This window comes from Rhagoletis pomonella, unplaced genomic scaffold (assembly GCF_013731165.1).
Source record: "Rhagoletis pomonella isolate Grant_MI unplaced genomic scaffold, Rhpom_1.0 Rhpom_scaffold_00013, whole genome shotgun sequence".
Taxonomy (NCBI): Eukaryota; Metazoa; Arthropoda; class Insecta; order Diptera; family Tephritidae; genus Rhagoletis; species Rhagoletis pomonella.
In genome coordinates this window covers 16,673,669-16,688,960 of record NW_023458567.1, presented here as the reverse complement: position 1 = coordinate 16,688,960, position 15,292 = coordinate 16,673,669, and the positions used below count along the sequence as shown (strand labels likewise).

Here is a 15,292-nt window from a genome sequence, read left to right as displayed (position 1 = left end):
AAGCAATTACTTTTTCTTAAAATTTCAAACTTTTTACTCAATTTTTTAAAATAAATTTAAGTAAAAAGTCTAACATTAAAAATAAGCAATTACATAGTTTTTATGGATACGGCCCAATTGAATTAAACTAAATTATTTCCCAAATTTTCCCAAAGAAAAAGTTTGCGTAAAAAAATATATACATACATATGTATACTAAAAAAAAATATTTTAGTTTGTAATAATGTTTGTTAAGTTATAATTTTGATTAAATAAATTGTTTTTTTTTATGTTTGTTCTCCAAATCTTTGAAACCCCTATTTTTCTAAGAAAAAAATAAATAATTACTAATAATTGTGATGTACACAATAATTCCAAGTAAAATTAAAATTATTATTTTTACTTGAAACGAATTTATCATTTCCCAAAAGAAACTTATTAAAATTATTATTTTTACTCCAAACAAATTTATCATTTCCCAAAAAAAAGTTACTATTTAAAATAATATTTTTTCCCCGAAAAAAATTCCCAAATATTTTCCCAAAAAAAAAGTATTTATTTAAAATGTTGGTAAATTTTTTCAATTTTTGGGGCAAATTTTTTCCGTAAAATCATTTTTTCTAACGTATGGCAAGTTAATTTAATTTTGATAAAAATACCATTTTTTATCTAAAAAGCTTTTTTCCTAAAAAGCATTTTTACCAAAATCACATTTTTTTTGGAAAATATTTCCGAAAGTGGTAGGTTTTTTAACATGAACATTAAAAACCCTCTGCATTCCATATAACATCCCTGTGGATGGAGAAGTTTTTGGGAAAAATCTTTCCCTTCGTCCTGATATAGTTAACATTTTTTTTTCGAAGTTTGTACTACAAACGCCTTCGAAATTCAAAATAGATTTCATTTTAATTCTTCAGAATTATTATTTTTTTAATCCACTTTTAATATTCATTAAACATCATTCGATAAAATTTAAATGCATTTTTTTTGTAATTGTGCACAGATAAACACTTATCGCAATAAATATGAGTAGCATAACAAAATATTTATGATTACATCCGTACTTGGTAAAGTTCATGGGAGTAAGAGTCACATAAAAAACACTTAGATATGAAAAAATTCGACTTACATACATAAATACTTATGAATAAAAATAATTTAAGTTTAATTATTTAATATATTCGTTGTTTTTTGTTTGTTTATCTGTCTGCAGTGTTGTGTGCGATCTCATTAAGCTTTCACAAATCAGCTGCGCTTGCGAATACTTGTTTTGATCTAAAAAATAATCATGAAAAAAGTTTCATTAATCTCGCTGTATTTTTGTTATCTTTTAAAATAAACATTTAAGCCGTTTATTATACAAACCTTCATCCGACTGTAAATATTTATGAGGCATTAAAAGTAGCAGCATACGTAACTATACGGCACAATTAAAACTCTAATTCTGATGATTTATGTAGTATTTCTGAATAAAAAAAATCTCCTCAGTGCAGTTAACTCACGTTTCCATCTCACATCAGTTGAAAATTTTCATTGCGTCATCACTTCGCGACTGTTTCACTTCTTTATATCCACACCGTTGAACACATGCTCCGGTACTTTTTCCCACAAATCCTTCAGCTTGTTGCCAATATTCGCTGGATCCTTTTTCAATATTGTATCCTTTGCCAGCAATGTTGCGGCAACGAAGCCCTCTTCCAAATCTTCCACCGAATTGCTAGTGGCTGATGTGGCTTCCAGTGATTCAATAGCCAACTGAAAATTTTCGAGTGGTAATAAAGAAAATTAGACAAGCGAAATTTTGTTTGAAAACTAACCAAAATAAATTGCCTTTTCCTTATTTTTCTTATTTCATTTCCTATTCCATTTCATATTTTACTACAAATTTTAAGAACAGTATCGGTTAGTTTTAGGACGGTACAAAAAATTAGGGGGCGTGGCACCTCCTACATTTCCAACTTGAAGCAGCAAAGATCAAAGAATTCAAAATAGGGATGATTTCGCTAACAAAATGTCTTCGGCCTACAAACACGCTCGGGAGTATGAGTAACCCAATCAACATCATTTCTCTCACCGCAGTTTTTTGTACTGAGTTTCTCTCTTTTTTCATGAGACTTCTTGAGGCTTGTAGGAGTTCAATGAGCAAAAGTAAGCAGTCAATGATTTGTTTTATCTTTGCCCTTTCAATTTGGACAGGTGGATGTACCAAGCCCCCTGAATATTTTTGGACTAGCCTTAAACTAACCGTAACTATTATTTTATTTTATTTTATTTTATTTTATTTTATTTTATTTTATTTTATTTCATTTTATTTTATTTTATTTTATTTCATTTAAAATATTTTAATTTTTATTGTTTAGATTGGATAAGCCTTTTATGTAATTTTTTCATTTAATTTTATTTTTTATTTAACCTCTTTTATTTCAATTTTAAAGTTTATGTTATGTTGGTTTTTATTTTTTTGTTTGGTTTTATTTTTCTTTTTCATTTATTTTTTTACTTTATTAAACCTTTTATATTTTATTTGGTTCAAATCGTGGATTATGTTTTTAATTGAAATCAATTGTTTTATTTTACTTTTCACTTCCAAATATTTTTTATTTTTTATTTATATTAATTTAATTTAAGTTATTTTATTGTGTTATTTAATTTCATTTTCGAATTAACCTTTTTACTTTGTCTATTTAAAATTATTGTGTTAGTTTAAACGTTTATTTTATTTTATTCTATTCCTTTAATTCTTTATACTTATATATTATTTTTTAGTTTTAATTTTTTTTACATTACACATTTATTTCTTCTTACATAAATTGACTTGTTTTTAATTTTTTATATCTTCCTTAAATAATATTTAACTTAATTTTTAATTTTTTTAATCTTGACTTTATGTTTTATTTTAATCTTTTTTGATGCAAATACTTTTTTTGTTAGTTTAATTTAATTGAATGCTTTGATATATTTTTTTACATTTGTTTAAATTTCCATTCTTTTTTGCTTTTAATCTTTTATTTTATTTATTTTATGTTATCAGATCTTAAACTAATTTACTTTATTTTATTTTATTTGTATTTTTCTTTTAATATTTTATTTTCTTAAGTGGAATGAATTTTTATTTTATGTTTAATATAATTTGATTTAATTTATTATGTTTTATCTTAATTTTATTTTATTTTTATTTAGATTTTTAGCTTTTTATATTAATGTTTAAATTTTTTTAAATTTAGTTCTTATTTTTTATATCTATTTCAAATGTTTGCATTTGCATTTGCATTTATTATATTTTCTTTATATATATTTTACTTTATTTCATTGTAATTTTAATGAATTTTATTTATTTTCGAAATTTTTGTATTTTACTTAACTTTAAGTATATTTTAACATATTTTTTATTTCGTTTCAATTTTGTTTTAATTTATTTTCTTTTACATATTTTAAGTTAATATTAATTATTTTTTATTTTAATTTAGTTTATTCTTATTTTTTTGTTTCCCTTTTATAAAGTTTATTTAATTTGTTATTATTGTTTAATTTTATTTTATTTAATTGTATGTCTTTATATAATTTAATTTCATCTACATTATTCAACATTTAATTTAGTTCCACATGTATTTAAATTTAAACTTAATTTTTTTTATCATTAATGTATTACCTTATATCATTTTATATTTCAGATTTTTTATAATTTTTAATATTTTGTTACACATTTTCTAATATAATTTAATTAATATTTTTCATTTAACTCAAATTTATTCCATTTCAATTTTATTTAATTTCTGCAAATAATAAAAATTCAAATTCGGTATTTTTGCTACTCACCGCGAACCTTGGCATACTGACTAAAGAGCAATAGGCGCAAAGCACCAATAACAATAACATTTGCATGGCAGCGAAGCGGTAACCCCGGGAGAAATTTTGATTTTTCAATGCACTCATCACGTAGTATTTATAAACAAATGCGCCAAATTACTTAAAAATATATAAAATATCTATAAATAAATATTTTATTTACGTGCTAACTGTTAACTTCTCAAAACAATCAAATCTTACACGCAACACTTTTAACAGCAGCAAATTTAATAATAAAAACTTTCAGCACGAATTCGAAATTATTAAATAAATCGAGATATTCTACTAGCACACTGACTGTTTTTATTTTCGTGTCGTTTTGTGCCTTCTTAGTTCACCTACTATTCAACGTCCAATGAATTGTCACGCTCGTCCACGACTACTCAACAAAATCAAACTAGCACTGAGCGCTCGCTTCGCGTTCACTATTCGATTCGGACGCGTTCTACATATAAATTAAGTATAAATCTGCTTTATTTACAAAAATGCTAATCAAAATAAATTTTTTTTTTAACTCGCCAAAAAATAATAATATGATGCTCATAACTCATTGCCTACCGCTAACTCCCACTACACGACTCTTCCCAATGCAAAATTGTCATGCTCAGATTTTCAAAATTTTTTTATTTGTCGCTCGCGTATATCTACTACAAACAGCGTAACTTGCCTGCTCACTCTGATTTACATTAAGTATGAACTCATTCACACTCTCACTGCACTAACAATACTTAAATAGCACAAGTAGATAGTCATATTCACCGCTGTGCTCAAATATCAGTTACTAATTGCATTTGTGGTTGTTGTTGGTATTGTACATACATTTTTAGCTCTTATTAATTGCTAATCGCATTACTCAAACGCTGTTACTCTTATAAAACATTCCCTTTAAGAAAAATTTCAGCGAAGGTTATGTTGCTGTTCTATAACAACTAGCCCCGATGAGGTGTCCATTTTGATACCACACTCATCCGGAAGCTCATACTCTTTCATAAACGGTAAATGCCGAAACTTAAATTCTCTTAGCTGCGCTTGGATCACCGTAAAATCTTGTACCTGAGAATTTTTGTATTTTCGTACAGAGTGCAGAGCAACCTCAGTGTAATTACCTTTTAGGCTGTTCTACAGAAATCATTGTGGTGGAACCCAAAATGTTCTGTATGTCTGTCTATCAATATATATCCTGTGAGCAGCCAATTGCCATCGGAATTTCGCCTCTACTGAGAGTGAGCATGCCTCTTGATCAGAGGTGGGCACTACCACAAACAAGCGTTCGCTAGAAGTGAGAATGTGTTAGTGTGCCTAATTCATTTTGCATGCTACCGCGTTCTCACTCGTTACGCTCTTGCTTGTATACGTACACGCGATGTCTAAGCTCTTTGAGCGTGTGCTCGTTCTCTGCCCATGCCTGCTCTTGATGTTTCCATAACATATTAGGTGCAATCCCGTATTCCTCGGACTCGGACTAGTAAAACTGTCAAAAAATAAAAATTCGCTCAGAGCGAGAGAGTAACATTGAAAAGTACGGGATCGCTTTCTAGTAAAAAATGGTAACTTCTGTCAACTTCAACATAACCTCCAAATTTTGGTTGTAAATTTTTGCTTATTTTGTATGTAAACACACTCAAATCATACATGTAAATAACCAAAAATACTTTCAAATTCATAAGAATCCACTTAAACAAGTAATTAAATACTTTTCAACATGAATTAGCAGAGTGCACTTTTCTTTTGTTTACAATTTGGTTGCCAAACACACTACAGCTGATCGTTTGACACATTTACCAGAATTTACCAGCAAAAAATTCTCGGACTAAAACTGGTAACTTCTGACAGAGAGAGAACCGTATTTACTCTCTTTTTTGTCCTCTCAATAGTCAGAGAACCGAGTACGGGATCGATTTCCAGTAAAATCTGACTGAATCTGACTATTTCTGACTAGTCCGGACTCGTACGGGATCGCAACTATTATTGACAGCTTGTTTTTATACTCTTTCCTGGTATGGCACTTTGCTCCGATATCCATAACTGTGGTAAAACAAATTGTTCTGCCATCACGTTACGTAATTTTGTGGCTGTTCGGAACTGTTTTCGTTGTGATTTAAAGCTGATTGGCTGTCGGAGTAACTATATATTTTCTTACTTAGTGGCGATAACAGCTAGCTTAGTGCATTCTATAGCTTCTTTTATGGACTTTAATATGGGCTGATTAACATTAAACATTTATAATCCTAATTGTTCCCAATAAATAGATGCCATCTTCTACTCTAGTTCCTAATTTGGAGCTATAGGCTATCTTATGGCATCTTCAAATCCCTCTCCGTCTTATTATTATTATTATTATTATAAAGTGCTTGTTAAAGATATGACTGTGTTACATAAATTTTCGTAAAAAGTTATCGAAAATTACATTAAAATCGTAATTTTTTTAACATACGGACGTAGTTTTAAAAAATCTTGTTGCGTCTCTGCAGTATAGAAGCTTTTATTGAAAAGCAAGCCTAATGTGTACTGAAAAGTTTCCATTTAGAATTTTTTAAAGAAAAGTTACGCTTTGATAGGTAAATGCATTTCCGAAAAATCTCAAAGAAGCAAGCAATTAAAAAATGTCAGTTATGTTTTTTAACCAGGGCTTTGGAGCAAAGGTTTTTTTTTCATCGCTCCGCTTTAGCTCCGCTCCGGTATTTTATTTCGCTCCGAGCTCCGCTCCTACTTCACTCCCTCTCCCAATAAAAAACTTTTTTATTTATTTATTTATGTATCGAGCCCTAACAGCCAAAAACGTGGGCAGAAATGCATATAGAATCTAGATATATGTATACCACTCTGCATCCAAAAGAAAACTAAAAAAATACCAAGTTAATCAATCCATTTTATGCAAATTTATTTAACACGGTTATTTTCAGTGACAAAAAAAATATTTATTGAGCTTGACGCCGCTATTATTGAACGTTTTTTGAAAAAATACCAAGAAAAATATTTCAAAATAAATCGTTACTAGGCCAGAAAATAACAAAAACAAAATATTGAAAATTTGTTTAAGGAGCTAAAGAGCAAATTAATTTGTTTAGCTCTTTGCTCCAGCTCCGCTCCATCTAAAATCCTTTGCTCCTTAGCTCCCTGCTCCTTTGCCCTGCTTTTAACATTCACCATAGATTATAGATTTTCCTACAGGGCACCTATAGATTGTTTAGTGAGCACTAAGTGCAAACACATGTATCAACTACGACTGAGTAGTTGGGGTAAACCAGCGCAAATCATATAGCCACAGTGATTATAGTGCAAATACATACATACAAGCGACAATAATGAGGTGAGCGTAATGCGGCACAGTCAATTATTTTCTCTATTGCTCGATTATTTAGCGGTATGTGCGCGCTCCCAAGTGGTCAGTGGGACACCTAAAGCGTGTCAAGCAGGTGATTGAGTAAATAGTAGGGTGGTGGAGACTAATTTGGTACGACGCTGCGCAGTGAGGAGGGGATAAGAATTTTTAATTATAAAAAGTTTGCAACTGGGAATTGACCAGCCAACCATTCGATCAAAACTCGGAAAGTGGAAGTATTTTCAAAGTGACTTCACGGAAAGGTAGATTTAGACTGGGAGATATGTTGTACGAAAGGCTATGAATTTCCACCATATTTCCGGTCCTGTCTCTGTTCAGGCCTGGAGAACATTACTTTTATTCTGAATGAAGGAAACGTCCCATTAGCTGTCCAATATATTACAACTTTCTACCATAGACAAATCACTACACATTTCTCCTCCTTTCGGCGCCTCTGTTCTTTGAGCATTCTTTGCCAGAAAATTTTATTATTCATGAAATTTAATTGTTTAATACACGTTCTCACTAGTTGAGTTGAGCTTGCTCTTGATAACAACAACCACTAAAAATACAACTGACTTTATTACCAGCAAATATTTGCACATAAGTACTCCCTTCCTGTATTGTTTACATTTGACCATACAACACTAAAAAAAAGCATTATGAACGCTATTAAACAATAGTAACAATATAAACCGTTGTGTAAGTGAAACTAATCGGCAGAATTTTTTTTTTGCAACTTTGTGCAACATAAACAAAAGGTGGTCGCCGTTAAATAGTAAACACATATGCACACTGCAAAAAATAAGCTGCATAAACATTCGACATAATTAGTGTGACACATTCAACGAGTATGCTATGCGCCTCAAATGCATTTTAATTACCTATCTACCGTGCAGTCATCTACTAGGGCTGATATGCAGTGCTATTTATTCGTGCATACGAACACTAAGGGACAAAAGAATAGGTGCAAAATTCAATTTTATTTTATTTAAAACTCATTTTTATTTATTTATTTTTAATAATTTTCATTTAAAATATAGTTCGATCCATAACAGAAGCCACAGACATAAAAAAAGTTTCAAAGCTTACACAAATTAACCAAATTAAAAAAAGAAATCATCAAAATTTCAGACTTTTTATTTAAAGTTTTTACAAAATTAACAACGAATGGACATTTATTTCTTTATGCAAAAAAATGCTTAACATCGTCGACAAAAGAAAACAACAGGCATTTTAGCGATTTTAGATTTGCACATTGTTTTACTAAAACTGAAATGATGATTTTGAAATTTTGATGCAATATATTTTTTTTTTATACCTTTCATGAGCATGAAATGGTATTATAACTTTGGTCCGATGTTTGTAAGTACCAGAACAAAAAGAGATAGACCCATTAAAATGTATACTTATATGATCAGAACGTCGAGCTGAGTTGATTTATCCATGTCCGTCTGTCCGTCTGTCCGTCTGTTTGTATGCAATCTAGTCTCTCAGTTTTCGAGATATCCGGATCAAATTTGGTAGGTGGGTGTATTTTTATAATGTATTAATCATTTGTAGGAACCGGAAGAATCGGACCACTATAACATATAGCTCCCATACAACTGATTGTTCAGATATGAGATTTTTCGTTATAACTTCTCCATTTATGCAGCTACGAACATGAAATTTCGCAGCACTTGCACCCATTATCAACAGAATGCTTACAGTGAAAATTACAAAGATCGGGTCTCTATAACCTATAGCTCCCATACAACTGATTGTTCAGATATAAAATTTGTCGTTATAACTCCTCCATTTATATAGCTGGGAACAGGAAATTCCGCACTGTTTTCAATAATTATCAACAGAAAACTTACAGTGAAAATAACAAGGATCGGGTGACTACACCATATATCTTCCATACATCTGATTGTTCAGATATGGGATTTTACTGTAAAACTCCTTTATTTGAACAGCTAAAACCGATAAATTTCGTAAGATATTTTATAAATAATAATACAAAGTCTACTGAGAAAATCATCAAAATCTATGCTGTATAAGCTTTATCCCCTATAGCACTGATTGTTCAGATACCAGTTTTTGCCATAGTATATCTCCTTTATGTAGGAAACTAAACCCTATAAATTGTGTTACCGATCACATAGCAGTGAAAATCACTTAGATTGGTGCCATATAAAGTATATCTTCCATACCTCTGATTGTTTAGAGGCGATTTTTTTATATAAGTATGTAACTCCTCTATCGATGTATGCAGATGTATTCAAAAGCAGTAATCTGTCAAAGTAAAATTTGCAGATGTTCATGAAAGGTATGAAGCCTTCGGCATAGCCGAAGACAGCGCTGCTCTTACTTGTTTTTTATTTGGCTTATTCATCTGACCTTTTTGTAAGCTTTGAAATTTTTTTTATGGGTTTCTCTCATGGTTCGTTTCCATTTTAAAGCGAAATTGCAATAAATAAATAAGTTGTAAACGTTGCACCTATTTTTATGTCCATAAGTTTATATTCAAGCAAATGACTTGGTCATATGTATATGCAAGGTACACGTTCATTTATTTCATTTTCCAATTGCTACAAACTTATTTACATATATGTATATTAGGGCGAGTCAATTTGTGTTGGAGAGTTTTTCTACTATGAGCGTATAGCACAGAAGGATTCTACGTGTATCTCTAAGCCAATTTTCCGAAGAAACCACCATGGATCTAAAAGAAATTGGGAGTTTGTCAAATTTCTAAAATCGGTTTCTTAGCATTTTGCTGTAGTGTCGTAAAGAAGTGCTTAAATTTTGTATAAACACATGCTATAAGGGGTTTTTGGTATGAGGAAACCATTTCTGCAAATTTATTTCTTAAAACGTCCATAATATTTTTTTAAATTTTCACAGATTCTTCGAAACCTATTTTCGCAAATTGGCAAACTCCAAATTGATTTCAGACCCATGGTTTCTTTGGCAAATTTTCTTTGCGCATGGACAAAAAAAATTGACCCGCCCTAATGTATATGACTCATTCGGAAAAGCCAACCGTAAAAAATATGCCAAACAAATGACGATCGCGGAATTTTAATATCAAAACAGATTAGCAATTTTGTATTCAGCTAGCACTCAATGGCTGTAAATATAATACCTGAACACATACTTATTTATGTGCAAATATACACACGACTATGTGTACAAAAATAAACACTTGCGTGCTAAATGAATAAAAATGAACGAAAATATTTTGGCGATTTGTAAGCATCTGAGCTGAGAAGCTTCCACTTAAATTTTTCCAGGCACCCTACCGAATATCCATATCCAAATTTTATTAGTGAGGCTCTTGACCTATAGCAAGCGAAACTTTGTCTTTTTTTTTGAACACAATATAATCGGCATTTCTTTAAAAGCCAAAACATCAAAATATGACCTTGTAGAGCCTTGCCGTGGTGACCAGAAAGAAATTACTTTTGGTGGGGTGTGGTTAGATCAGGTTGGATAAAAATAATTTTCCCCAAATAGCAAAGTATTGCGACCACTGCGTGACACCACTATTACTAAGCTACAGTGAAAAATGTTGTGCGCCAAGAGCGAAAAATCTGAGGCGACACATTTTAGTTTCGGTGGGATCTGCATGACCAGTTAAGAGGTGCGATCCAAGCTAATTATTGGAATGACTTCAACTTCATCTGTGCGATATTTTTTCTCACCACGTGAATGCTCATCGAACCGTGTCCTCTCAGTACACTCACTAGTCCTTGTTTTCGCCCAGTGTTCCCTGAGCTGACACAAGGCCCAACTGTTCAAGAGCAGTTCGTAAGCAGCCAAAGGTAGACGACTTTCCCTCTTATATCGTTGAGATCGGCTCACAGCTTCCTGCAACATCCCACTGGCCTGTCACCCATATACCGGTGGGCCATATAGTGGTTTGTTGGTTTGTTTTTAAAAATTCAAAGAAATTATTATTTTTTCTGAATATATTGGGTTTAATCGGAAGCTGAAACATACCCATTCTGGCGCTACCTCACGAACGGCTTGCTCGATATTTGTCTTAAGGGCCTGAATCGGTAATGTTATGTTCGCATATCATCGCTCCCAGTTCCGAGGTGTCCAACTGGCAATGCCGAGACGACTGATAACACGATTAGCGAACTTGGTGCGTAAAAGATCGATTTCTAGCATAGGCTGTGTGGCATGGCGCGCCATTCTGGCTGAAACTAAAGATCGTTGAATGATGCCACCACTCCAAAATCCATAACAAACTGTCACCCTCTGAGGATGCATTGGCATCTTGACGATGATGTGCGGGTTTTATGATCCCCAAATAAGGCAGTCTTGCTTGTTAACATAGCCGCCGAGATAAAAATTTGTTTCGGATAGATACGGACTTTCTGTCAAGATTTCCAGTGCGAAAGAGCTGTCACTGTAAAAATAACATACATGGGCCATTCTATAAAACGACATCTGGCTAGGAAATAATCATATGCAACAGAAAGAGATGGCATTCATTCTCCTTCGTGACCGAGCCTAGAGCTCTGCATAAACATGCGCCTTGTTGTAGATGTTTACCTCCCTTTACGATATCGCAGAGTTCAATAGCAAATATACTGCTTTCTTAATGGCGGCTATCTCTGCCCGTATCTAAGTCTGACCGCTGCCCTTGCGGCATCAGCCTTAATTGCGATGGGAACGGATGTTGGATGTTGGAACGGATGTTGTGTTGGCCGTGGCGTTAAAAAAGAGGATCGCAAGTGATGCAAGTGCTCCCTCATTTCTATAAAGCTGGCTCGCTGTACCCATTCCAACTTTCTGACTGGTAGTCTTCCCAGGGTTTTGAAAACCTGAAAGCACTTTATCCGGTCATTAAAGCGCCATACCACTTCATCAAATTGAATGATTGAAACACCATTTGAAGGAAAGCTTCACTGCTAGAGGTAAAAATAAAAACTTTTGATAAATTTAAAAAAAATTTCGGGACTTAAATACATATATACCGACTAAAATATTACAACGCATTCAGGGAATGAAAGGCATTTAAATGCACTCTTAACCAAAAGTAATAAGAACTTCTTCGTGGACTTTGCAGGTTCGTTGGGTTTTTAAGACCGCCTTAGAAGTATGCCTTTCGACGACCTCCAAACCATAATATTAGCAGATAAATTGTGACCGTAAATTGTTGGTGAAAATGTTTCAATAAAAAAATAATAATAACTTTAGGCGAGACGAAGTTCGCCGGGTCTGCCAGTAAGTGTAGACATTACATACACTCAGCGAAGCGGGTGAGGTCAAACTAGTATATGTGTAATTACGAATAGTGTAAACTGATTTTTTATTCAATTTCCATTTTCGAACACCTTCGATAAAATGTAGAGTTTCACATAGTGCAACGGCTCAAAGCTAGTCCTAAGTATGCACATAATATATATATAGAATTTAAGAAGATTTGTAAAAATTTAAACTCCTTATTTCCGCACGAATCTCAACACCTAAAAGTAGTAATATTTTCACCCCACAATCCTGCATAGCGAGAAGTTTATATACGCTGTTCATTGAAATGCAAATATTTATGTCATTGAAAAATTGCACTTATTGCTTTTTTGGCATGTCAAAGCAGCTGAGCATCCGGCCTGAAACGACCATTCCACCAAAAAATATTTACTACATATAGCTGTGCTATCGAAATCGAACGTGCGCTGGGAAGAGAGCGCTAGAAAGGAATGTGGCAGCAGCACCAACAGACCATCAAAGGACATGAATGGCATTGAATGAAACACTGGCATCAGGAGCAGCCGTTACCGGCGGCACTGAAGTACAAGCAAAAAAAAAAGTAACATGCACATGGGTGGGTATCTGTTTGTGTTTGTACATCCTTGTATCTTCGTAAGTATGTGTATGTGTGTGCTATCGAGCAACACACTCATTTGCGTCCCGCATAAATCAATTGCACTTGTCATCAACTCAATTAATTTTTGGCAAACAAAAGTGCAGTAAATCAATTGCGCTGGCAGCATACATACATGCGAAATGTGAGCACACACGCATGTATGTATGTTAAGCCCAGCGTTACACTTTGTTGCGCCAAATAAGCCCACTGGTCGTCAGCCATGCTCCTGGCAACAAATTTTTTATTTTTTTTCTATCATTGCCTGCGCTTTTTGCTCAGCACATCCTTGCATGCTTAGCTGTTTGTCTGCCCATTTAGCTCAGCATTTTCATTGCCTTTTATTGCGTTTTTTAGAGAATTTTATTTTGCATTTTCTGTTGCTTTCACTATTTTCTCATGTCTCTTTATATTTACGCCCACAAATTTGGCATTTTTTGTATCGCCGCTCATCAACCGCCCATACATTTTGCAAATGACAATACTTGGATGTATCGGCTGTTGTGGAAGTTCCACTAATATTCATAGACGCGCATGTAGTATGTGGTGTGGCGTGCGTGATGGGAGTTGTGTGGCATGCAGCATGCGGCTTGCAAATATGCGACGAATGCGTGGCTTCGTTGGCAATGTTTCGGTCATCAAATGGGGTTAAAATGCGATTAAATTGGGTTTGGCCATGTCAACACAGTATTTTTTTTTTTCTAGTCAGACAAATATTCAATGAGGGCAAGTACATAAATTCTTACATATCACTAATCGTTGATCACATTTTGTAAAACGGATTTTTTATTGTCATTGTACTTCAGTATTTTCTGCTTTGACGGGCGTGAAGGACTATAATTTTTCACTTTACTTGTTATTTTGTTGTATTTGCAAAGCGATGTATGGAAGTGCAAACATTAAGTCGAATGGCAATGCATTGGCGATGATAGAAAAATACCAAAACTGGTAATGGTAATGGGAATGTTAATGGTCATGGTTGAGGTAATGGTATTGGTATTGGTAATTAAAACAGGAATTTTAATGGTAATGATAATATTAATGGTAATGTTAATGGTAATATTGGTGGTAATGGTAATGCCTATGGTATTGGTATTGGTTTTGGTAATTATAATAGGAATTGTAATGGTAATAATAATGGCAATGGTAATGATAATATTATTGGTAATGGAAATGGTATTGGTAATAATAATAGTAATATTAATGGTATCAGTAATAGTAATGAAGTTGTCAGGTTCGTTGGCCGAGAGTTCATCAGGCCTGCGATTTGCATAAGCTTCAAAATCTATTGATCAAAATATGGCCGTAAAGACTCATATTCGCTAAAAGATTTATACTAAGGCAATCTTAGTGGCTCATTTAAATCTCACGATTTGTTAATTTTTTTTACAAAAACGTGTTTTTTGGAGCGAAAATGGTGGCACCTTTATCTTAGATAATGCATTATCTTCAGTTTTACACAAAGAATAAGATTTCATCGCAAAATTGTGTTTAAATAAAAACTTAAAAAATATATACTAAAAAAGTCAAAATAAAAACTCGTGCACATATACATATAGTTGTGCATGTAACGTATACGCCATGTAGAACGCACGATACACAGTCAGCTAACACGTTTACTCGTACGTCTTAAATTGAAAATTACTCTTCATAAATAATTAAATATTGGCGTGCTATATTGTTCCACAGTATTCTGCACGAAAATATATATGTATTTATTTCTTAATGTACTATATAAAAATCTCAGAATATAGTTCAAGTGTGCCAATACCAATTTTAAAGTTGGAATATTTGTTTCGTAAATCAATGTTATTTTTTTTTTCCTTTGGTGGACAGCAGTTTTATTATTTTAGATTGGTACGCTTTGGCAAAAAGAACATTTTCACCGTTTAGTGTTGACATTTTGAAGTATCTTAAACTTTTAAAATTAAAAAATTATTAAATTTCGAAAATTACAAAGTTGTTACGATAGATATTCGGTATGCTGCAATTTTTTTCAATTTAGTGGCACACTGTTGAAACTTCACAGATGTGCTGTATTTGACGTCAGCTTTCATAGCCTCTAATATGAACATGCTAATTGAAAACTTACCAAAGTTATATAAAGAAAAATCATTATGACTTTTTCGAGTTACAATGAAAAACTTTGCAGTTTCGGTACATCGTCGCCTAAAAAAGCGTTTTAAGCTTCAAAGTGGCAAGAAGAGACTAGTGATTCACAGTGCATTTAAATGCGGATTAGCTAGCGCGATTGTCCCTTGTGTTGCCACGTTAGGTTAGGA

General features: G+C 32.6%; 1 protein-coding gene across 1 annotated transcript; it reads right to left on the bottom strand.

Annotated features, from left to right (window-relative positions):
- Positions 1 to 904: 904 nt before the first annotated feature.
- On the bottom strand, positions 905 to 4,188 carry LOC118748239. Its single transcript, XM_036482614.1, has 3 exons — positions 3,796 to 4,188; positions 1,345 to 1,734; positions 905 to 1,254 (listed from the first exon to the last, which is right to left on the bottom strand). Exons 1-2 carry the CDS (start codon positions 3,910 to 3,912, stop codon positions 1,537 to 1,539), a joined length of 315 nt encoding a protein of 104 aa, XP_036338507.1. The 5' UTR covers positions 3,913 to 4,188; the 3' UTR covers positions 905 to 1,254; positions 1,345 to 1,536.
- Positions 4,189 to 15,292: the final 11,104 nt, after the last annotated feature.

What these genes read in the sequence shown, in the direction of transcription:
- LOC118748239 (XM_036482614.1), bottom strand. Translation starts at nt 3,912, where the DNA reads ATGAGTGCATTGAAAAATCAAAATTTCTCCCGGGGTTACCGCTTCGCT. An exon ending in TCAGTATGCCAAGGTTCGCG is followed by an intron (nt 1,735 to 3,795) that starts GTGAGTAGCAAA and finishes GAAAATTTTCAG; the next exon opens with TTGGCTATTGAATCACTGGA.